This window comes from Coffea eugenioides, chromosome 1 (genome assembly GCF_003713205.1).
Source record: "Coffea eugenioides isolate CCC68of chromosome 1, Ceug_1.0, whole genome shotgun sequence".
NCBI classification, from domain to species: domain Eukaryota; kingdom Viridiplantae; phylum Streptophyta; class Magnoliopsida; order Gentianales; family Rubiaceae; genus Coffea; species Coffea eugenioides.
In genome coordinates, this window is record NC_040035.1 from 44,865,834 (window position 1) to 44,888,205 (window position 22,372).

At 37.0% G+C, this 22,372-nt stretch overlaps 4 protein-coding genes across 4 annotated transcripts; 2 read left to right on the plus strand and 2 right to left on the minus strand.

Moving 5' to 3' along the window:
- Nucleotides 1–789: 789 nt before the first annotated feature.
- On the minus strand, nucleotides 790–2,425 carry LOC113749123 (pectinesterase 1-like). Its single transcript, XM_027292790.1, has 4 exons — nucleotides 1,940–2,425; nucleotides 1,628–1,834; nucleotides 1,269–1,510; nucleotides 790–1,069 (listed from the first exon to the last, which is right to left on the minus strand). The coding sequence occupies exons 1-4, from the start codon at nucleotides 2,423–2,425 to the stop codon at nucleotides 901–903; spliced, it is 1,104 nt and encodes a 367-aa protein (XP_027148591.1). The 3' UTR covers nucleotides 790–900.
- A 7,109-nt stretch (nucleotides 2,426–9,534) lies between these two features.
- Nucleotides 9,535–12,972, plus strand: LOC113775985 (metacaspase-1-like). Its single transcript, XM_027321054.1, has 5 exons — nucleotides 9,535–10,097; nucleotides 11,397–11,727; nucleotides 11,914–12,034; nucleotides 12,176–12,379; nucleotides 12,646–12,972. Exons 1-5 carry the CDS (start codon nucleotides 9,731–9,733, stop codon nucleotides 12,703–12,705), a joined length of 1,083 nt encoding a protein of 360 aa, XP_027176855.1. The 5' UTR covers nucleotides 9,535–9,730; the 3' UTR covers nucleotides 12,706–12,972.
- Nucleotides 12,973–13,654: 682 nt separating this feature from the next.
- Nucleotides 13,655–16,322, minus strand: LOC113773448 (probable BOI-related E3 ubiquitin-protein ligase 3). The gene is made up of 3 exons (XM_027318100.1): nucleotides 15,966–16,322; nucleotides 15,039–15,542; nucleotides 13,655–13,756 (listed from the first exon to the last, which is right to left on the minus strand). The coding sequence occupies exons 1-3, from the start codon at nucleotides 16,320–16,322 to the stop codon at nucleotides 13,655–13,657; spliced, it is 963 nt and encodes a 320-aa protein (XP_027173901.1).
- A 2,537-nt stretch (nucleotides 16,323–18,859) lies between these two features.
- On the plus strand, nucleotides 18,860–22,323 carry LOC113761086 (superoxide dismutase [Fe], chloroplastic-like). The gene is given in 10 exon segments (XM_027303916.1): nucleotides 18,860–19,065; nucleotides 19,192–19,238; nucleotides 19,794–19,868; nucleotides 20,339–20,527; nucleotides 20,879–21,050; nucleotides 21,286–21,404; nucleotides 21,600–21,626; nucleotides 21,739–21,762; nucleotides 21,911–22,012; nucleotides 22,014–22,323. Coding segments are annotated over 10 exon segments (909 nt in total). The 5' UTR covers nucleotides 18,860–19,007; the 3' UTR covers nucleotides 22,110–22,323.
- Nucleotides 22,324–22,372: the final 49 nt, after the last annotated feature.

A 22,372-nucleotide genomic window follows, 5' to 3' on the forward strand; every position in this document is an offset into this window, starting at 1 on the left:
AAGTATCACTCCCAGTAAAAACTCCAAATTGGACATTCTCTCTCTTATTTTTTTGTGTTTCCTTGTTTGTGTTTGTGTTTTCTGTTTCAGTGATAAGTTGCTTATTGATGTACACTAATCCTATGACAGTGCAGATTAATTTTTAATAACGTCTTCTTTTTTTTTTTAACAAAAGAACCCATAACCGCTATCCGAGAATATAAACCCCTTTAAAAACGTCTGTACCTAGTGATTGTGAGAGTAACACGAAAAAGATTTTCCTTCCATCACCAAAAAGAAAAGAAAAGAGTAATAGTAGGATCACACACACGTTAAAAGCTATATACACATACAAAAATTCATAGTGTACTTCATATTGAGTATTTATAAGACAGGGATTACACTCCTCTGCATTACCTCTTCCCTCCAATTTCTCCGAGGAGGGATGAGTATATCTAAAATTCAAGAATAAAGAAAGAGAATTAAGTTACTATTTTTTTTTTAAAGATAACAACTATTATATAACCTATCTATTCTAAACTACAGGGAGGGAGAGCCTCAAGAGGCTGTGTTTGGGGCTAGCAGACATACAGACCTTACTAGACTAAGAGAGTGTTTTGGCATAACCCTTAGGGAATTGAACCTCCACCTACAACCCAAGAAAGGACTTAAGACCCTCTCTGGTGTCCACTGAGCTTGACTCAGTGGTTGAATGAACAAGTTACTTAGTTCTCCTGAGATATGATTAAAACTGGTTTGTGTCAAAATTACAACGCCTCTAACTTTATAGTTTTTGTAAGCATTTCTAAATGTAAAAATTATGGTGCGCTCCAAATATTTATTTCGGGAATACGGATGAACAGGTTACATGAAGAAAATGGCAAAAAGAATAAGCCATTTGTTTTCCAGAGCTAAGAAGCCTTAAGCTGGAACTTGGGTGGGAGGAAGCAGCCACTTAGAAGCCTCGATGAATCCAAGAGTCAGAAAGGGTTTAACTTCTGCTTCACTAAGCTTCTTGGTGAATTTAGCCCGGCTATTGTTTGTGTCTGAACCTGGTCCGGTGGAACTGAATTCTCCGAACAATACCGTCCTGCAATACACCATTGCCACCATTAGACAAATATCCAAGAAAACAAAAACAAGAAAAGGAATAACTATTTGGTAACTCTCAGCCCGTATATATACATATATACATATATGTATACACACACACACACACCAGAAGCTGTCTTGATAAATCTTGAAAACCGAGTTCGCTGGCGTGCACATTAAATATGAATACAACTTACTTCTCAGTCTGCGGATGGAAGTTATTAGACCATCCTGCGGGGATTACCGCGTCGCTCATATCCGTGTAGGCAAACACGACCTTGCCATAAGGCATCCAAGTTCTGCCCAAGTAAGCAGTGCGACCTGTGCCAGTGACTTTGCAGTGGACAAATGAGTATCCTGTGTCTTCAGCAGCGGTGTGCCTCGCCTGTGCGGTGATCCATGCCTGTCGGTCGCCTGGGATAACATGCATCTCAACATTCTGCAATATGAATCACATTCAAGATTTCATCCACAGCTTGTTCGCATTCTTCAAGAAAATGATCAGAAAAGAAGTAAAAGATGATGAATTGATCTTCTATTGTTACTAATATTTTACCAAGTAGATGGATTTTCCGTTGCCAAAAATGAAATCTACGGTGCCTTCGATGTAGCAATCCTTGAACAAGTGCTTTCCTTTGTCGTCGCAAAGGGTGTCTTGAAAACCAAGGAATTTGCAGTTGTAAAAGGAAGCCTTATCCCCTCCAATTCTCACCGCCAACGCCTGGGCTCCCTTCACGTCGCCGTTTGGCCTTGGTGCTGAGTTCTAGAGCAATTCGAAGCAACCCAAGATGTGATCGATCAGAAACAAGACCTTCAAGGAAAAAGAAACAAGAACAACGCGTGCTGGCTATATATGTAGTTCGCTTACCGCAAGAATGAGGTTAGCGGCGTTGAAGTAATCAGATTCAACAATCAAGGTGGCACTTTCCACGGTTCCATACTTGGCCGCTGTACCACCAAACACTAGAGTAGGCATATTGTTTGGATTTCCAATTATTGTGATGAATGGCTTGTTACGTTCAATCTTGATTTTCTCTGTATAGTTCCCGGGGCCAAGTGAAATGATGACGCGTTTGGTATTGTCATTTGGGATGCTATTGATGGCAGCGGCTATAGTCTTGAACTCACCGCTTCCGTCGCTCTTGAGCTTGATGATTCTGGGATTGGCTTCTGCAGCGACTAGTGCCGGGTCCAAAGTGCCTTTCCGCGATGCCAAAGGTTGCACATATTGCTTAAACCAGCTATTCAATTGACCCTTATCAGCGGGGGCAGGTACAGTATCATCTGAAAGAACAAGAGGAATGAAGAGAAGGGTTGAAAAAAGGATTGCTCTGTTCAAGGCCATGTCACCCATTTTGGTTTGTTTTTGACTTGCTAATTATGCTTTCTTGGAAGCCAGCAAGTGGCGAAGGTAAATGGAGGAAACCAGGCTGTTCTTATAGACTGCGACGTGAAACCAGAGACACAGATGAACATGCGCCAGAGAGAGGTCATCGGCAAAGATTGTGGTTGTGTTTTTTGTGGCTTAGAATCATTTTTTGTAATGGCAAGATGGCGCCTTTTATGAATATGGAAAAATTCCAACTGTATTTTTTCTAGAAACAAATTAATTTAGTTCCCGTTAGTTTTCTACGTATGCTGATTCCTGCGGTAAGGGGTCATCCAGCAGCCCGGGCAACATGTTCTCCCGGCCATTCCATCCTCAAGTGCATATGTTTATTATGTCTTCGACCGTATACACAAACGCTTGGGGCTGAAAATTTTCATATATTTGGATATATTTTCAAGCATGCATTTCATATTGAAAAATTGGTATATCAAGCGCAATATTTTCTTCGCTATTCAAGTGAATGATAACGAATGAGTGTCAAATGAATCTGGTAATATGGATTATGAAAACCAGATGGTTTCCTTGGTTGCATTTGGATTGAGAAATTTGACAAAATATTTAAAATTTTCACAACTCCCTGTAATTATTCAGATTATTTAGAAAGTATTTCAATGTGTAAAACACAATTTATTATAGCGTTTAAAATATATTTTAATAATTGATGGATTATAAAACGTAATATCTTTAAAGTAATCTAAACAACTAGAACGATTTGAATGGATTTTGAATACTTATAAATCTTGGTTCACTTACTGAATAGGAATTTGATTTGACTGTCGTCGGCGTTTCACATTATTCCCACCAGTACACCACATCCTTAATCCTTTCTCTAATGTCGTTGAAAGTAAGCTTAAATGTTACTACTATTCTAGGTAGTTTTCTGAAAAAACCCCACCAGTCCACCACCTCCTTCACCTTTCCTTCCACGAGAAAATCTCATAACTCAAAAGTTGTTCTAGTTTTCTGAAAATCAGCGCATGGGCGTCTTTTTTGGTGTTATGAATCTGCCTCAGACCCAATAGGAGATAGGACGTGCCCGTTGCAAGCCTATATGCTTTAGAGCCTTCACATTTGATTACTCCTGACAGTTGGCCGTATATAGGAGTACAGCATTTACCAGCAAGGGGGGATCTGAGAATTGCCCGCTTTTGACTTTTCTCATGCCATGGCTATTGCCCCGTAGCTAAGTTCAAGGAGACGTGAGAAAATTCTGTGAAACTCAAAATGCTTTAGATGCCTTCGGAGAGTGATTTTGGTAATTAATCTGGCTCAAGCCTGATCATGGCGGTTGTGCTGATTCTACCTCCCTGTCATCATCTCTGTCCCATAAGCATGCACATTTCTTCAATATCCTGATCCCACAAATCTGTTACATTAATTTCACTCACAGATCGGAAGGGCATTCAGATAGATTTGCTGGCTATGAAGCCCTGGTGGAGAAGAAAAGCCAGCACTCCCCGTCTCACAGTACTTGTAATGCACAATTTGTCAAAAGCTACAGATTAAACATGACCCTGATGGCATTACCACCCCAGCCCCAGGCACTGGTTTCAAATGCTTTCTCCACATCCTGCTGGCTAAAGCTAAAGCAGGTGTCTGATGTGATGATCAGAGTAGAACAAACCCCTGTCATGTCATGCAGTTGAGAGGACCCAAGTCTTAAATCTTATAATCTCACTAGAGAAGGGGCCATTTTCATATTGTTACCCGTCGTTCCTGCTATTAAAATTAGACCTGCCTGTCCAAGACTTCTTAATTACTAGTACTTGTATGGGCTATTGTTGTAATTAGTGGGCCTCTAACCGTCCTCACTCATTCGGCTTGCTTTCTTAGTACTGCTGATTTGAGTGGGGGCCCATCCTTTTCCAGGAGAACCTGCGCGGAGGTTCATTTCTTCGGCTTTGGCTGCAGCCTATTACTTAAGGAAACTGAAATCTGAAATTTGAAATTCGAATTCATTAAATTAAATTACTGAATTATTAAGTATTAAATCTAATATATTTGAGTGCATATCACATTTAGTGATAAATGATTGTTTATTACTTAAATTTAGGAGCAAGTATTGCATAAAAAATTCAGTGACACTTAATTAATTCAGATATTCAATTTTTTGTTATCAAATGGCTTGAATATATTAAGATCTGAATCCATTAAATTTAAGTGCTAAATTGGGTTATCAAATAGGCCCTTAATGGTGGTGCCAGAGAAATCATTGTTACAATCAATATGATGGATGAATATGTTTAGGGCCTTAATATTTGATTATATCAATATGATGGATGAATTCCAATGAATATGTTTATATATTTATATATATACTTGGTTCGTCCAAATCAAATCGTTGCATATAAATATCATTATTAGATTGATCTAAGTTCATGCAGTTTGTTATTTATTATATTACTATTTTTCGTTTGTTCAATCGTTGAATAAAATTAACTGAAATGGGAATATGTTCGCGATTTTTTTAAATTTTAATTTGAATATTGAATAATGTACTCCCTCCGTCCCACTTTGATAGTCATGTTTCTTTTTTCACACAATTTAAGAAAAAGTAGTTAACTTTGTTGGAAAAGTAAATTTAGATTGCTATTTTCCTAAAATACCCTCACATTAAATATGATACAACTTTATGGAACTTGAATTGATAGTAAAAAAAGAATCAACTCTCATTAAATGGGGATAGGTTTATAGTAACAACTACTTACATTGAATAAGGGTATTTTAGGAAAATTAAAATACAACCACATTCTTCAATTGGAAAGTGGACTACAATTTGGGACAGATGAAAAAGGAATACAGGACTATCAAAGTGGGACGGAGGGAGTAATAGAAATCTAATATTCATTGAGGGTGTATATGTATAGTTATATTCTAACAGTGCGTGCATCGTCGCCGTTTCGAATGTGTGACACATGTACTAAATCTAAATTTCAAATTCACATTCAAATTATATGTCAAAAATAAAAATCTGACAATATATACACTATCCGTGCACAGTGATGTATGCGTACAGAGTGCTAGTTAATCTTATTACCTTCTAGCATGTGCATTTATATTTACAACATCGACTATTGGAGGAGAATACAATTGCGAAGAAGCGTCTCTTGTTTCTCCATCGAACTGCCTGCCCCTGCTTAACCAATGATAAATTGATCATGTACGATCAATGTCCGGAAAGTAAATGTTTTATTTTTCAAACATAATAATAATAATAATGACTTCGTGCTCAGTGCATGTTTAATACCCGATTAGATCATTTAATGGAAGTTTTCTGAGGGCATGAATTAGATCAAATTGCGCTCTCAAACTGTTGCACACGCGGGCATGAATTTGTTAACGTGAAGATTTGATTGTCAGCATTTTCGGCTTTCGATCAAATATTTAAGGTCAGAGGTTCATGATTAGCTATTGAATTTGTCAATCTCTTTGCGGAAGAAATACGGACTTGCGATTCTTCACAAAATTTCATTATTACTTCTTATTTACTCCTCGCCTTTCCGCAAGCAATTCCTGAATTGCATGCACGTGTGTGTTTGTCGAGTTTCAACATGAATGAGAATCAAATTAAATGAGCTTGTACCTGAAAGTTGGCATCCAGATTCCAGGAAAAGGTGTTCTGCGCAAAAGCTCTAGTTTGATTTTCGGACACCAAGAGAGAGAGTGAGAGAGAGAGATTAAGACAGATATGAAGCCACCACCGGAGTCCAGACCAACAGTTTAAGCTAAGCTACAAGGGATGAGGAATGATTGGCGGATGATAAAGCTAATAATGCTTAGAGAAAAGGAAGATCGGAATATTTTTCTTCTTTTCTTCTTCGTATAAACAAGATGTAGTGGAGTGGCTCTTTTGTCAGCAAGCACAGGAACCGAAGAAAATTTGAGCAAGCACCTGTTAGTGTTGTCCATCTCTATTTTCATATTCTGAGGAACCATCCACCACTATGCATTATTATTGCATTGTACTTTTCTTCCTTTTTTTTTTTTTTGATTTTATTCTGTAATGTATAAAATGGACTGAGGAATACTACTACTTTTTAGCTTAAATTCCACTTAATCTCCCTGTATTTTTTTTTTCTAAAGCAACATATTCTAATAATAAGGCTTTAATGATTGCTTTGTTGCCTGCATGAAGCACCAATTTTGCTGCTATTAATTTATCTTCTCTTAAGAATAATATGCGTGTACTTCTTGATTTTGCTTCTGTATACCGCAACATCTTTTGGTTTCCAAAATTCTCACATGCATTTATTTTTGGTATTTGTTCGTAGTTACGTAGCATGCTTTAAGCTTGATTTCGAATATCCCCGTGTGCCAACCTCATACGTGTTTTCTCAGGATTTGGCTCTCATCTACGGTGGATTCTCTCTTCATTTCTCACGATATACATTCGAACGCACGATATTTGTCATTATTTATTAATAAAGATTAGGATTAGTTAAATTTTAAAATGATCGTATCCCTTCTTACTTAATAGATGAAAATACATGTCATGCATCTAAATCTGCATTGTAAAAAATGGAGATGAAATTCACTGCAGAGAAACTAAATCCGTTTTCTGATTCTGCATGATTTTTTGTTTTTTTTCTAAAAGTAATTAACATGTTGAACTACAATCAGAAAAGTGAAAGATACACTGACACGATTAAATTACGAAGAGGGCAATTTGACACCGGAACATATAGTTGAACCTCGGAAGGGCGTTTTTGCATCAAACCTCTTATATTGCAGTAAAAATTACCAACGAAGAGTTAACTTGGCGGGAGAAGTCATCATTGTGACTCTAGCACTATAACGAAATTTCTTTTTAAGTGGGCACACAACGAAGAGTTCAATGCAGTTAACCCACAAGACCGCATTAAAACCAATTATTCTTAATTGAATTAAAATGAGATTAGATCACCAAGCAATCAATTAAGCAGATCTCGACATCATTACTGCATTAAATTAGTCAGATCCACAAGACTCTACACTAAACCAATTATTCTTAAGCGATTTATCATGCTGGACGATTAATTAATAATAATCGGTTAATAAAATTTAGTTTTTATCAAAAATGAAAAAGAAGCACGACTTTTTAAGAAGTTTTTTGGTTGACCAAAATAGAAAGTCAAAATGTCAGTAATGATGATTGTATCGTTTCCATAGTACAAGTTATTCTAAACGACTTTGTATGACTTTGCAATAAACATTTTATCGGTGCTCAAAAAATTGACCTTTTCGAGTTTGAACTAGTCTTTCTCCAATCCAGACAAGTGGGAGGGGTTTTTTTTTCTCTTTTTTAAAAAAAATTAAAAGTTTTTGAATTAAGCCACTACTTTTTTTGTTTCGTCAAACGACAAGAAACTTGACTATTGATTTAACAAATCTTAATCCACAGTACACCTCAAAAGCCATGGTAACTAGTGTGAGGGTACTGAGGAGACTTATAAACCCAACACCCAAACCTCCCCCAAACGATGTGAGATAGAAACCCCACAGGGTACCCTGCTGCTAAGACCTAACGAGACCCCAAGCCCCCCGAGACTGAGTTTCTGTCTTTTTTCGTAATTAAGCCACTACTGCCACTGGCATATTTTTACGTGATTTGTTGGTCAAACTGCCCCGAAGAATATACATAGGAAATTAGAAAGGAAGGAATGGAAGTAGGCAACTTGTTTCCTTTGCCAGCTACGCAAGAAAGTCAGCCAGATTGGCATTGAAAATTATGGTCATTCATTTCCCACATGCACTACTGTTTTTTTTGGAATCACAAAACAAGCTCTTTGTCGTGGAAGGTTCCAATTCATTGCCCCAAATCCGATGGCACAAAGCGGTGATACGTTTCATGTTCCATCAGTAGATTAACCCACCAACATTTTCTTTTCTTTTCTTTTTTTTTGAGTAAGAACAGATGCAATGGATTAATGGATATCAATTGACGCATGCAAGATGAAAATTTGGGCTCAGACGCATGCTGAAAATCTGTCTCAAAACTTTTGCCCTTGAATTCTAAACCCTACTTGCTGGCATGTACTTAACAGAGTGATGTTCTTATTCTACTTAATTGAGATCATAACTTATTAAATTAATACACTGCGGAATTGGTGGTTCTCTTGACTTAGGGTGTGTTTGGATTGCATTGTTACGTTTTTCGTGAACATATTTTTTAATTATCTTTTTATCTCAGATATATTAAATCGTTACAGTAATTTTTCTACAAAAAATTCAGAAAAATGTAATCCAAACAAAGCCTAAGTAGTTTCTGTAAATGTCAACATATATAATTTCAAGATTGAGCAAAAACATAAACGTAGTGGCAACTACTACTGTTTTCTCTTTTACTTCTTACCGCGGACACGCAAAGACGTTGATCCAACAAAACTAAGAAAAAAAAAAGAGAGGTCAAAAGTATGTTATCATTATTTTTTTTCAAGATAGGTTCACATGGTCCATGAATTCCGAATAATTTCAAGAAAAAAAATTATTGGTAGGAAAATATATATCGAGAGGGAGGATTTATCTAACCTCTAGCTTCCTTCGTGTACACCAGTACGAGAGTATTTGAATAATAATATTTTTTTCTCAAATATTATGTTACGTATCTCACAGTTATAATTTTAAATTAATTTTTTATATTTTCAATAACTTTTTTATTTCATGTACATTATTTGGAACCCATGAGGGGCAAATTCTCCTGGTGCCTATCTCCTCCATCCATGAGACTGGTTTGTTTGGATTGTAAATGATTTGGTCAAATATATTTGCTTACATCATCATTACAATTTTCAATACACTTTTTTATCTTTTCAATTATCTTTTTATCTCACATACATCACATCACAAAAAATGTTACAGTAAAAATATTTCAAATAATTTACAATCCAAACAACCCGACTAACCTAAAAGAACTGAACACCTTGCTTCAAAAAAAAAAAAAAAAAAAGGAATCCAACTCCTTGCCACGCAGGCTAATAGACATTGGCCTGTTTTGTATTTTATTTTAATGGGAATTTTCCCTCGCTGCTTCTGTAGTCAGAAGTCAGGACTAGAGAACGTCTCTTTTCTCTGTTCTCTAGATTGGCTTCTGAATTCTCGCCCGCGTCTTCCCCAGTTCTCACCAACTCCCACTTTGCTCGGCCCCATCGCCCCCATGGCCAAAACTCCTCTCCTTTAACTTGATAAAAAATCCACAGATCCCGCCCATCTACGTAAAACCTTAACTCATCGATATCAGGATTTCTTTCGTTATCGTTATCGCTATCCTCCTCCGTCCTGATCAAGAAAAAGATGTTGATGCTAGTTGACTGTTCCAACTGCCGCACACCGCTACAGCTTCCACAAGGTGCTAAGTCCATCAGATGCGTCATCTGCCATGCCGTCACCCTCATCGCCGACCCAAGAGGGGTCCCGCCACCACCACCACCACAACCACCGGCTCCATACTATCATCCACCGCCGCCGCCTTCGCCTTACAACCATGCTCCCCAAGGTCAACCCCCTAGAGTCCACGGTCGCAAGAAAGCCGTGATTTGCGGGATATCCTACAGGAACACCAGACAGGAACTCAGAGGCTGCATCAATGACGCTAAGTGCATGAAGTTCTTGCTCATCAATCGCTTCAAGTTTCCTTCCGATTCTATTCTCATGCTCACCGGTGATAGTTACACGCCTTTCTCTTGCCATTTCTTACGACTTTGCGCTAATGTGCATTATTTTGTTTCTTCAGGCATTAACCTGTTCCAAATTTCTACCAATTTTTTCTGTTATGGGATTTCAATTTATTGTGAGAATTCGAGGTTCTTGATTTGTGTCTGATTTTTATTCACTATTTTTAGGTCTGACTGATTGCTGGATACTTGCTAGTTCCCACAAAAAAAAAGAAGCATTGCTTTAGTTTCTGTTTCTGAAAAGTTCTTCCCTTTCTGTTCCCAGCTGCAAGATTCCTACTAGGCTACTACAAGCAGATATAAGTTGGTATATCTATTTTTGCACACTCTCCCTGTCTGTTTGCTTAGCATATCTAAATCAATTCTGGCTTTCTTTACTTTTTTTTAAACACATAATCAATACCGCGTTTCCCTTGCAGCTTGGATGACCAAATTTTTACCATGTTTAATAAATTCGCAGAAAACAACTGCCGAAGCTGAATATTCACTGTTACCTGAATAACCCACACACCATTATATTAAACTTTCTGGGTCCACCAATGACTATCCTAACTAAAAGATTCTTAAATCATTTAATTGACAGCTGAAAGATGGGTGGTTATAATTTCAATAAAAGGTTCTGAAGCAAGAAACTGGAACACCTCCAGTTTCAAACTTGTTACTTTAGGAATTTATTCCATCTTCAAATATAAATCAGCAAGATTGTGAATCTTGCAAGCAAAGGCTAGGTATCCTATCCACTTAATGTAATTGCAAGAATCACATAAACATGCTTTTGATTTTAGAGTATCGTAAAGAATTTTACTAAGGTGTTCCACAAATTAACAACAACTCCTGATCAAATCCTGTCTGGGAATCCTGCAATAATGGTAACAATATCTGGAGAAAATCCAACCATATTCAAAGCAAAGAGATATTGTGAGTGGTTCTTAATAGCTTCTAAATAAGTAACTGAAAATCCAAAAATTCAGTAGTTCAAAGCCCCAGCAGTAGAAATAGTGCATGCATATTCTTTTGCTATGAGACTCAACTCTGTTTATTCATAGTGTTATGACAGGATGTTGACCGAGAATGAGTATAACATGATTTTCTGAGTATATTTCTTGTTTGATAACTAAATGATTGAATCGTGGCTAGTTAATGAAAGAGTACTTTTTATCCTCATACTCGTCGATTAATAACAAGCTTCTGCCAATTCGTGCCTTTAGCTAATTAACTAATTAATAGAGGTTGTACAACCAAAATGGCAGTTTGTAATCTAATTTTCTGTGGACTTATCTTTTCAGAAGAAGAAACAGATCCTTACCGTATTCCAACAAAACACAACATCAGAATGGCCATGTATTGGCTTGTGCAAGGTTGTCAGCCAGGTGATTCCTTGGTATTCCATTATTCAGGTCATGGTTCACAGCAAAGGAACTACAACGGTGATGAGGTTGATGGTTATGATGAAACACTTTGTCCTTTGGATTTTGAAACACAAGGGATGATAGTTGATGATGAAATTAACGCTACCATTGTTAGGCCACTTCCTCGTGGAGCTAAGCTTCATGCTATCATAGATGCATGTCACAGTGGCACAGTGCTGGATTTACCATTCCTTTGTAGGATGGACAGGTTCATCAATCCTTTGAACATTTACTGCTTGATGTCTAGTATCTAATGAGCAGAGAGGTCAGAAAAGAAAATAGATAAATTATTCTGAAAATGGCTGGTTTTTCAGCCAATTGAGTGACATATTTCCCTTTGAGATCCCTTGAAATTTTTTTTTTCTCTCAAGCTGCTTAAATCTTTGCTGTGTAGAACTGGGAGGTATACATGGGAGGACCATCGCCCTCGATCAGGTGCATGGAAAGGAACAAGTGGTGGAGAAGTCATATCGTTTAGTGGTTGTGACGACGATCAAACTGCTGCTGATACAGATGTAAATTCAATACAACTTCCTCTCATTTCCCAATCTTGATTTGATGCTTTATGCTTACTATTTCATTAATAAATCATACTGTTCTCTAAGCTCAAACTAAACAAGGAAAGCATGGATTAATCTCATCTAAATGCTGGACAGGCTCTATCTAAAGTGACTTCAACGGGGGCCATGACTTATTCATTTATCCAAGCAATTGAGCGTGGACAGGGAACCACATACGGGAGCATCTTAAATTCAATGAGATCAACCGTCACCAGTAACGAGGATGGTCTAGGAGGTGGCATTGTGACATCACTCCTCACAATGCTTTTGACGGGTGGCAGTCTAAGTGGTACGAGACAGGTAAAACATCGTCTTTGCCAATCCTCATCCCAAATCTGGAGGTAAAACTCCTGACATTCTGAATCAGTTTGCCATGTTAAAGCTTGTATGTCAGAAAGTATGTCCTTGGTGCTATCTCATAATTCATTTTATGGGGCCACGATTTTGTTAAAGCTTCTAAAGATGAAATAAATCATCTTGCCGTATATAGAAAATAGGACTGCAATACGGTGAAATTCTCATAAATGAAGCTAGTAATTGAAGTTTTATCATTTACTTTGTTGCAGGAACCCCAGTTGACAGCTAATGAACCTTTTGATGCGTACACAAAGCCGTTTTCACTGTAGCAAATAAATGATGATTCTCAGCCGTGTGATCTACTTGGTACTGCAGATTGTTGTACAGTTCTTTGCCTTTGATGGAATTTGAAGTTCATTTCTTTGATGCAAGCTATTCGTAAATTATCTTATGGCCCCTGTAAAAGGTTGTTCATCTGATCAAACGATGTATAACCGGAGTTTTTGAAATTTCTTTAACGCAGTAATCCTCCTGAATTTAACATGTAGCTCTCTCTCTTTTTGATTAAACAATTAAACCTGTGCAATTGTTGCCAATCTTGTGACATTCTAATTGTGTTTTCCCCGAACCACTTCAGTGACATTAAATGCGCAGGACAAAAGAAAAGTCAAACTGATTCTTGATTTCCCCTTCGCACCGTGGTTGTGCATGGCCAACCAATCTGACTGCCTTAATGAATCGTTCCAAGTGGCGAAAAGCCAAGCAACACAAGGAGATCAAGAGGTTCGTTTTATATAAATTACTACCTGATTCCGGAGAAGAAAGTAGAAACATGTTGTGCTTCAATTTAATCTCTGTTTCAAGTTAGTATCTATATCAAGAAGAAGATACAGAGAGAAACTATTTAGCACACTTTTCAGTTTGTTACCTATACTAGGTCGATGTTCCTGCCAGTCCTGTGTGATTGCCTTTTCATTCTTCAACAGAACAAGGTGCCTCCTACACCTTGCAGTATCCTCCTTCAAAGCCATCTCTTCCATCACCTATCATCCTCCCCCCCCCCCCCCAACCCACAAATTGACACCATTAGAAAGGTAGAATAGGTGCAGAGGAAAAAGGCTTTATGTGAATAAAAAATGAGTTAAAACCACCTTCTCGTCTTGGGCAAACTTTGCACCACATCTGACTCAGAAATGTCTTGCTTGTTGCCTGGAATGAGGATCGCTTGACGTTAGCCCAGGTAGAAATCACAAAGAAAAAGTAGGGATTGCATGGCCTTCAGGGAAAGATTTGTCGGGCTTCCAACAAATCCTCATCTCCCATATCCATCTTCTGCTGCTTGTTCCTGGAAATTCCGTTAACCTGTATTGTGCCATCTATCTGAGGACGAAAACTAGTAACGGGGAACGTTTTGAAAGATTATCTTAATCTCTACGCAAACAGTATGCAAACTAAGAAAAAAAAAAAGAAAAAGGCCACAAAGTTATCCCGTGACTATGACAGATCAAATTCTTTAGTAGGAGAGATTTGTTTGAATAATTTGTTGTACAGAAGTTTCCCCAGACCAATAAAATATGGCGCGACTTTTATTTCATTTTATTTTTATGGCGCGACTTCTCGCAGAATAGAGAATTTTTATTTTATTTTTTTTTAAAAAGGGCCTTAAAGTTAAAGAGCTTATGAATTACGGTCCCCAACAGGCCAATTAGCGAGTATAATTAATTTTTTTAAAAATATAAGTGGAATTAATAATTAATTTACTCTAGACCAACAGGTTGAACCGTCCAATCCTTCTAAAAGTTCGGGATAGCTTGTCTGGGAATTATAAACTGTTGTCAAAGAACAAACAGTACATCATCCAGGTAGTCACTAAACTTTTTCAATAATTAAGATTTGGCTACTCGATTATTAGTAGTATATTTTTACCTATTAAACTATCAAAAATATAAATTTTGGGTCATTCCGTTTGATTTCACCGTTAACTTTGTTAGATCTAAGAGTCTGCACGATTTACGAAACATACTATTAATAATTAGATCTAGTACTGTTAATGACAAAATTAGACCGAATGACTCAAAATTTACAGTTTTAATAATTTAGTGGATAAAAACATACTATTAATAGTTGAATGGTCAAAACTTGACTATTTGAAAAGTTTAATGGCTATTAAGATAATTTGCTCAAGTATTAATGAGTACGATGAGAGTCCCTTTTTTTTAAGAAGAAAGACCCTATTTACTTCACAAGAAATGAATGATACGAAACAATAAATCTTAGCAACGACTAGGGGCCATGACTTTGTTGCTTCAATAGAATAAATTTGCAATGTTGAAATTATAATTCCAACCAAAAAAAAATTAATTTCAACCCCATACTAATTCCATACAAAAAACAAACCATTTCCAATCCTCATGCCAAAACATCAAAAATAATAATAATAAATTCAAATCCTTAATTTGGATCACAATCCAACATAATATACATAGTAGTCTGTGAGATGATACATCATACGAGTAGCTTTAAGTCTTGAAGCTCTAAGAAAAACAGAAATATACAAGAACGATTGGAAACAAAAAAAAGCCCATGAGACGAAGGAAGATAGAGATGGCCCAACCCATGACGTCCTAACAGGCGTGGGCTGCAGAGCCTACGGAAGACGCACCTCAACACTGGTGGTCTTAATGGACCCACAAACTGGGCAGGCTTTGGTGGTCTCATCGCAGCGGGTGCAGGTGCTAACGTGGCGACACGGCCACGTCATCACGGTGGCGACTCGTTTCCCGCAGGCCCTACAGGCCAACTTGATGGGCTCCACCTCCTCCGCCAGCCGGTGCCGGCCCACGTGGGACGACTCGGCCTCATCTTGCTGGACCTCCGAGCTCCCGCCAGTCTCCTCCGCTTTACCCCCCCGGAGGAGAGCCTCTTGGAGAGCCGCCCTCAGAGAAGCATTCGTATCCTCCAAGTACTTGAGCTTGCTCTGCAGAAGCTGGTTCTCCTTCTGGAACAGGGCTTCCCTGTGTTCATAGCCCAGGATCTTGCGGGCCACCTGGTTGAGTTCCAACTCTTTCTCTTTGACTTTCTTGGCGGCCTTCTCCTCCGCCTCGTGCACCACCGCATCGTATTGCCTCCGCTGCATCTCCGCTAAGACGCATTTGAAATGCTCCCCCTGCATGCAAACGCAATCATTATGCCGTGTACATAATTAAGTCAAACATGTTACGTACTAGTTGGATAGAATTCAAACCTGCACAACACACTGAAGAAGAGTGAAAACCCGTCTACAAGATTACAAGATATGATGATTGACGATGCAGATTATTTCTCGTGTATTAATTATGAAGGTTTAATTTACTCGTGTATATTCAAGAATTTGCAAAATTAATTGGTGTGCATCTCTCGTGCATGTGTAAAACAAACAATTGTAGACCTTTCATGAAAAATTTAAATACAAAAAACGTACGATACCTCTAAAGTAACACGCATGGTGTACTTGCGAGAAAATTACGCATCGGCCGGGATAAATTTGTTAGTGTTGCATGGCCATTTGGACGGACAAGAGTGTGTGGTGATTAACGAGAGAAATAATTACCTGGTTTCTGATGAGTTGATCAATTTGGGCATTGTGATCCCTCACTATTGGCGGAGTAGCGTCTTGATCATCAAAGCCAGTTAACAAGGAAGTGAAGGGTTTCGATGGCGGGGAAATAGTCAAGTTTTCAAGCAGCGGATTTGAGAACTGGCGGTGGTGCTGCTGCTGCTGCTGGTGGCGGTTGTTGTTGTTGAGGTCCAAGCAGAAAGCCCCGTTGGACATGTAGGGAGTAAAAGGAGGCTGGTGATGGAGAGGGAAGTATCGAACAGTTGCCCCCGCCGGCAGAGGAAGAGGAGGTGTTCCCCCGGTTGCCGCTGGCACTAAGCTTTGATCACCACCACCAACACCGTCTTTCATCTTCCTCCTGCGTGTACTACTCGGGCCTGCATCTGCATGCATTAAAAGGTACAAATATTTATAACAAAAAAATAAAATAAATAAAAAATTCCACTTCACTTTTACACTTTCTCATACGAATTAGTTCTAGTAGAAAAGTACACGAACGCTAGTAAACAAATCAAATGATGGATATTTTTAAAGAAAATATATAGGAGTATTAAAACAGAAACCCCTTAGAGTATAGAAGAGACCTGAGCGTTTAGGGGGCATTATGGATTTTGATTGAGACACAGAATTTCAGGAGGCCTAGTCGGATCCTACGTAAAAGAAAATTAAGAAAAAAAAAAAAAAAAAAGGTACGATCACAACAATGTGGAATATCGAATCTAAACAAAAACAATCTAGAAAAAGAATTGATTTTATGTCTGTGCTGTGATACAGAAGTGCATGTCTCTGGTGATTCACAAAGCGAATGGGATGATGAACTAATTAACCTGTTGAAGAACAAAGAAAATGGCAGGTGGGTTGTGAACTTGGACGGGAATGTACTGATTATAAAGGCGGTGCTGAAAGGGTGGCAGCTCTTCGCAGAAAGTCACGACTTGACAAAATCTATCCATTTAAACAGTAACCAATTTCCCTGAGGGGTGCAATTGCTTAGACATTGCAGAAATCATCCAATATCTGAGTTTAAAACTTTTTCCAAATTTCGTCCCATAAAATTGATTATATACACTGTCTCTTCGCCCTCCCAGTTGCCCCATAGAAAGTAAAATATATTTGCATTTCCTCCCTCAGACGAGGTTTTGAAGCCAGTTCCTAATTTCATGCTTATAGGCATAAAACCATGCACGCATCAGCATTGACTTACCTACTATATTTCTGAGGGTCAATGACACTTTGCCGGCCAAACTTAGGAGTAGTCACACTTTATCTCTCTTAACCTTAAATATATATATCTACACTTTAATCACCACCATGAACACTAGTCAAAGTTAAAAATATATATAAAAGAGAGAGAGAGTGCAATGACGTTATTGTCCATATATTCATGAAATTATCTATAACTTAGTATTAATTCCTTCCATTGTACAGTTTGGCAATATTAATGCAAGCTATCTATCGTTTCGATAAAAAAAAAAGTATTAATTCCTTCCATTGCTAAAAAAATATTACATCTTTTCTATCATATCAATTATATAACAATATCAAATTGAAAAAGTTAAATTTAGTTTATATCCTTAAAAATTTTCCTGTCGGTTAGTATTCACTTTTATATATGCTTTCTCCAATTTGTTATAATTTAAGTTAAATGAAAAAGAATAAACAACACAATACTAAAATAAATAGAGATACCATTTTTTTTTTGAAAAGGAGGTAATACAAAACTTGTTTTTTGTTTAAGAAACAGCCTTTTATTATTTTAATTTATGCGAACTTTTAGGGTAATACCATTGTCATTTTCTGTTCATGTATTTATAGTTAACTATTATTATACTTTCTTCTCAAAAAATAAAATTTGATTTAATCTCCATTTTCCTTCTCTGAGTTTAAAATTAGGCATATCAACCATTTTTATCAAATTTGATTAAGAATTTCATATTTGACTAATTTGATAAACAAAAATGACAATGATATTAGTGTGAAAGATTAAATAAATGAAATTTATAAAAAATTACTTTAAAAATGATTTTGGTATTTTTTTAGTTTGATATTTTTGTATAATTGATATGATAGAGAAGATATAAATCTTTTAGCAATGAAATGAAATGATATTGAGTTATAAATAATATCATTACACTCAATTTTTTTTTTGTGGATATTTCTAGTTTTTATTAGCCTTCTTGGAAAGTAAAGTGTATATATTTAAGATTGAGGGAATAAAGCATAACTATCCCTAGTTTCAGGGGGCAAAGTGTTATTAACTTTATTTTTTCTAATAACTTTATTTTTTAAATTTAAGGAGATTATTAACACGAGATATAACTCAAAAAACATCTAGCTATTACCTTGTCGGCAACTAAGATGAAATGGAGATAATTGTTTTTTTTTTTCTTCTCTTATCTTTTCTTTTTTGTATTTTTGTAAAATCTACATCCCAGTTCATATATTTCAATTCAAATTCAAGTTCAACATTCTTTTCTGTGTTGACTCATGCATGACTAAATCAAATCGTTTGATGGTTTTTTCTATGTTGGATAAACATAATAAATTGTCAAATTATACTCATGCATGACTAGTCAAAATATTTGCAGGTATTTTCTATGTTGTATCTCGGTTCAACATAAATCTCTAAATTGGAGTATTAAAAAATAAAAAAATTAGAAATATATTTATGATACAAGTTGATTTTTTTAAAAAAAAAATCATAAAATATACAAATATATATATGTTATTTTCATCTTTCGGGTTGAAAATACAGCACATAGTAATGTATTTACTAGTTGCAGTAGCATATACTAATATATTGTGGATGTCGTCTTGCTTAAAGTACAAATTGCAATTTCCACACACTTCCACGCCGTACAAGTTGAGCTACCGACCCGAAGTTACTGCGTTTTTCTCCTGAGCCGCGAACCCTACTGCTACTTAGACCGCTACTAAATAAGTAGAACCAACCAGTACCGACCACGGCATTTTCAGGGTCTTATCCTCCCTAATTCTAAAACCGATTTCGACTACACAGAGAGAGTAGCCAGCAATATGATGGCCACAACTGCATATGCTACTCCGCCAATTTCTGCTTTTCTCACTTCCCAAGGTCGCCATCTTCATCTCTCTGCTTACCTCTTTGATTTTGTGAATTTATTTATTTATTATTTATTTGGCATGTATGTGTGGATTTATCACTACTAAAGAACTGTTCTTGTCTGTTGTATTTATGCAGAAGGATTTCGGGGTTCAACTCGGGGCTTTCAATGGAAAAAGATTGAGGTGCGTTTTCTGCATCTCCATCTGGTTATGTTACATGAATTGTTAGTATTAGTTTGTGAACTTTCAATTTTAAACGGAAACTTTGCGTTTCTTTTTGTTTTCTATGGTTGAATGAAATGGGACATCAGTTGGATGCCTTGCTAGTGTTTGATTGAATGCATATGTTGGATATTGCATCTCGAGTTGCGACTTTCACGTGTTGTTCCGAGGGGCTATTTTCTGGTCCTGAATTACTTCTCATTTGCATATATACATCGATATTTGCAGCACATATGCGGACTCCAGTAGGTGGAAGCGAGTTGTATACTGATTCTAGGCGGCTATGTTTTGTTTAGCTACGCTTTTCAAGTATAACCAACCTATGTGTAGTTCAGTTGCAGTTTCAGTGATTCTACAAGTTAAAATGAATCTAGGACAAGTGGTAGAAGATGAGCTCAATTCATGGGTCTAACATTGGAACAAGAACTGAACGTTGGGAAGCAATATTTTCTTGTCAATTGAATGTGATTTTTTCATTTATTGAGTTTTCTTTGAGGTTGAGTCCTTGTGTTGCAGAGAAAGTGTCTGAGAAAGGCTGGTCCTCCTAAAATTACTGCAAAATTTGACTTAAAGCCTCCACCATACCCACTGGTAAGTGCATTGTTGTCTTGAATTTCAATACACAAATTTTGTTTTCTCATCATACGTGTTGAATCAGGGTTGGTTGGTCAGTTAATTCATTCAGGCTACCTTGGAGCAACTCAATTAAAAAGGCATGATGATTTAGCCATCTTGGTTGGTATTTGGCCTTAAGCCCTGTTCACATTACCCGGTCAAACCAACTTCCGTATGTTGATACAATATGCTAATTATTTATGAACAAATCAAGTTTACAACTTGCCTTTTGCTGGATTTATTGGGCATATCTTAGCTGGTCATTGTCTTTGGCTGTCTTTCACTAATCTTCACCAGAAACATACCTGAAAATGCCCTGAGTAATTCCAAGCTAATTTTATTTCACCATGATATTTGGGCTGTTTTCAGCCCCCGACTGATCTTTTAGTTGTTGTTTAGTATTACATATTAATGTGCTATTTCTTTTACATTTTTTTTTAAATAAGGATGCTTTGGAACCTGTCATGAGTCGTAATACAATGGAATACCACTGGGGTAAGCATCACAGAGCTTATGTGGAGAATCTGAACAAGCAAATAGTTGGAACTGAATTGGATGGAATGACATTAGAAGACATTATACGAGTCACATACAACAATGGGGATCTTCTTCCACCCTTCAATAATGCCGCACAGGTGATGTCACTTAGTACCTTCGTCTTTAGCTCTTAATGTGCCAAGTTTTTCTTTGTTTTATTGTTCTTTCATATTTGGTTGGGAATATTTCTTGGTTGTCCAATTCAATGGTTTCTTATTTGAACAAGGTTGATGTTCTCTACCATAAGTCCTTGGAACTAAATGATGATAAACTGAAAATCGTATTTACAAATTTAAACATGCTTATATTTATTTCTTTTGCTTGGCAAGATTATGTTTCACATGATTTGAGATCTATGCATGCTTCAAACTACCTTTAACCTGCCTGCCTCTTTTGCTTGTTAAATGTTATATTGCAGATTCTTAGTTGAGTTAATTATACTAATACAGGCTTGGAACCATGATTTCTTCTGGGAGTCAATAAAACCAGGAGGTGGAGGAGAGCCGTCTGGAGAGCTCTTAGAGCTAATAATCAGGGATTTTGGTTCCTTCGAACAATTTGCCAAAGAATTCAAGGCAGCTGCTGCAACACAATTTGGTTCTGGGTGGGCTTGGCTTGTGTGTAAGCAATTTCATCATAACACATTCTTCTCCCTTTGCTTCCCTCACCCACCAAAAACTAAGACTAAAAGAGGGAATTGAAGGTGAAAAAAAGAAAGGCACATTATAATGTAAAAGAAAGAAAACCCCTCCTTGCTGGTTATTGCGGTAATCATTTGTTCCATTAGCATAGCTTGAATGTATCAAGGATTTCAAGGCGCAAGTGACTTACAGCTCTTCCATTTTGTTTCTTATAGATAAAGTAAATAGACTCAATGTGGGAAATGCAGTGAATCCTCGTCCATCAGAAGAGGACAAAAAACTTGTAGTAGTCAAGAGTCCTAATGCTGTGAACCCCCTGGTTTGGGACTATTATGTGAGTATATTCATGTCACAAGTTTGCTTTCGTAATTTAAAAAAAAAAAAATCAAGCATTAAGTTTTCCTGAAATTCACCTCATGTATAATGCCCAGATCGAACTTATTGTTATAAGCAAAAGGTAGTATTACTCAATTACTCTTGCAATTAGTGTTGATTCTCTGACAATATTATTATTCTTGATGTATTGCAGCCGCTTCTGACTATTGATGTTTGGGAGGTAAATTCATTGTTTCCCGGCTGATACTGAATACAGATATGATTTACCGATTCTTCTTTCTTTGAGAAACAACTAATTATTCTTATCCTAATTTTGGTTTGCTTTTTGACAGCATGCTTACTACCTTGACTTCCAGGTCAGTCCCATTTGATGAAATTAGTGATCATTTTCTTCTTCTTCTTCCTTTTCTCCCCTTAAGAGTAGAGCTCCTGCCTGCGGGCTTCTCTACAATGAACTGATTCATAAATAATGTGAGAATATTACTTTCATGATTTTCTTTACAGAATCGACGGCCTGATTTTATTTCAACCTTCATGGAGAAGCTTGTATCGTGGGAATCAGTCAGTTCCAGGCTTGAAGCCGCCAAAATACAAGCTGCAGAGAGGGAGTGAGGAAGAGAGGAGGAAGAATGAGGAGAAAGAGGATGAGATGGCAAATAATGAAGCAGTGGAGATGTACCTTGAAGATGCAGAGTCTAAATAATTTTGTTTTGAGTAGTTATGGATCTTATGCGTGATTTTGTTTTCCTAAAAAAGTTTTAATCGAGGCCACTTGAGTGGCAACTGGAAGGGGTGTAATGCTGTTTTATGAACACGCATGTATGTTTTTCTTTTGGTAGTGAATATATTCCATGGATGCAATATCAAGGAGTGGGTTGAACTAATGGATGCAATATCAAGGAATTTAGCTCTTTCCATGGCTGTTGATGCAAAGAAATTGTAATACTTGTCGTGTGTTTCTCCTTT

What these genes read in the sequence shown, in the direction of transcription:
- LOC113749123 (XM_027292790.1), bottom strand. Translation starts at nt 2,425, where the DNA reads ATGGGTGACATGGCCTTGAACAGAGCAATCCTTTTTTCAACCCTTCTC. An exon ending in CCGCTAACCTCATTCTTGCG is followed by an intron (nt 1,835 to 1,939) that starts GTAAGCGAACTA and finishes GAATTGCTCTAG; the next exon opens with AACTCAGCACCAAGGCCAAA. An exon ending in ACGGAAAATCCATCTACTTG is followed by an intron (nt 1,511 to 1,627) that starts GTAAAATATTAG and finishes TTCATATTGCAG; the next exon opens with AATGTTGAGATGCATGTTAT.
- LOC113775985 (XM_027321054.1), top strand. Translation starts at nt 9,731, where the DNA reads ATGTTGATGCTAGTTGACTGTTCCAACTGCCGCACACCGCTACAGCTT. An exon ending in AAACTGCTGCTGATACAGAT is followed by an intron (nt 12,035 to 12,175) that starts GTAAATTCAATA and finishes AATGCTGGACAG; the next exon opens with GCTCTATCTAAAGTGACTTC. An exon ending in GTCTAAGTGGTACGAGACAG is followed by an intron (nt 12,380 to 12,645) that starts GTAAAACATCGT and finishes ACTTTGTTGCAG; the next exon opens with GAACCCCAGTTGACAGCTAA.
- LOC113773448 (XM_027318100.1), bottom strand. Translation starts at nt 16,322, where the DNA reads ATGAAAGACGGTGTTGGTGGTGGTGATCAAAGCTTAGTGCCAGCGGCA. An exon ending in ATCAACTCATCAGAAACCAG is followed by an intron (nt 15,543 to 15,965) that starts GTAATTATTTCT and finishes GTTTGCATGCAG; the next exon opens with GGGGAGCATTTCAAATGCGT. An exon ending in TTAAGACCACCAGTGTTGAG is followed by an intron (nt 13,757 to 15,038) that starts GTGCGTCTTCCG and finishes TTTCGTCCTCAG; the next exon opens with ATAGATGGCACAATACAGGT.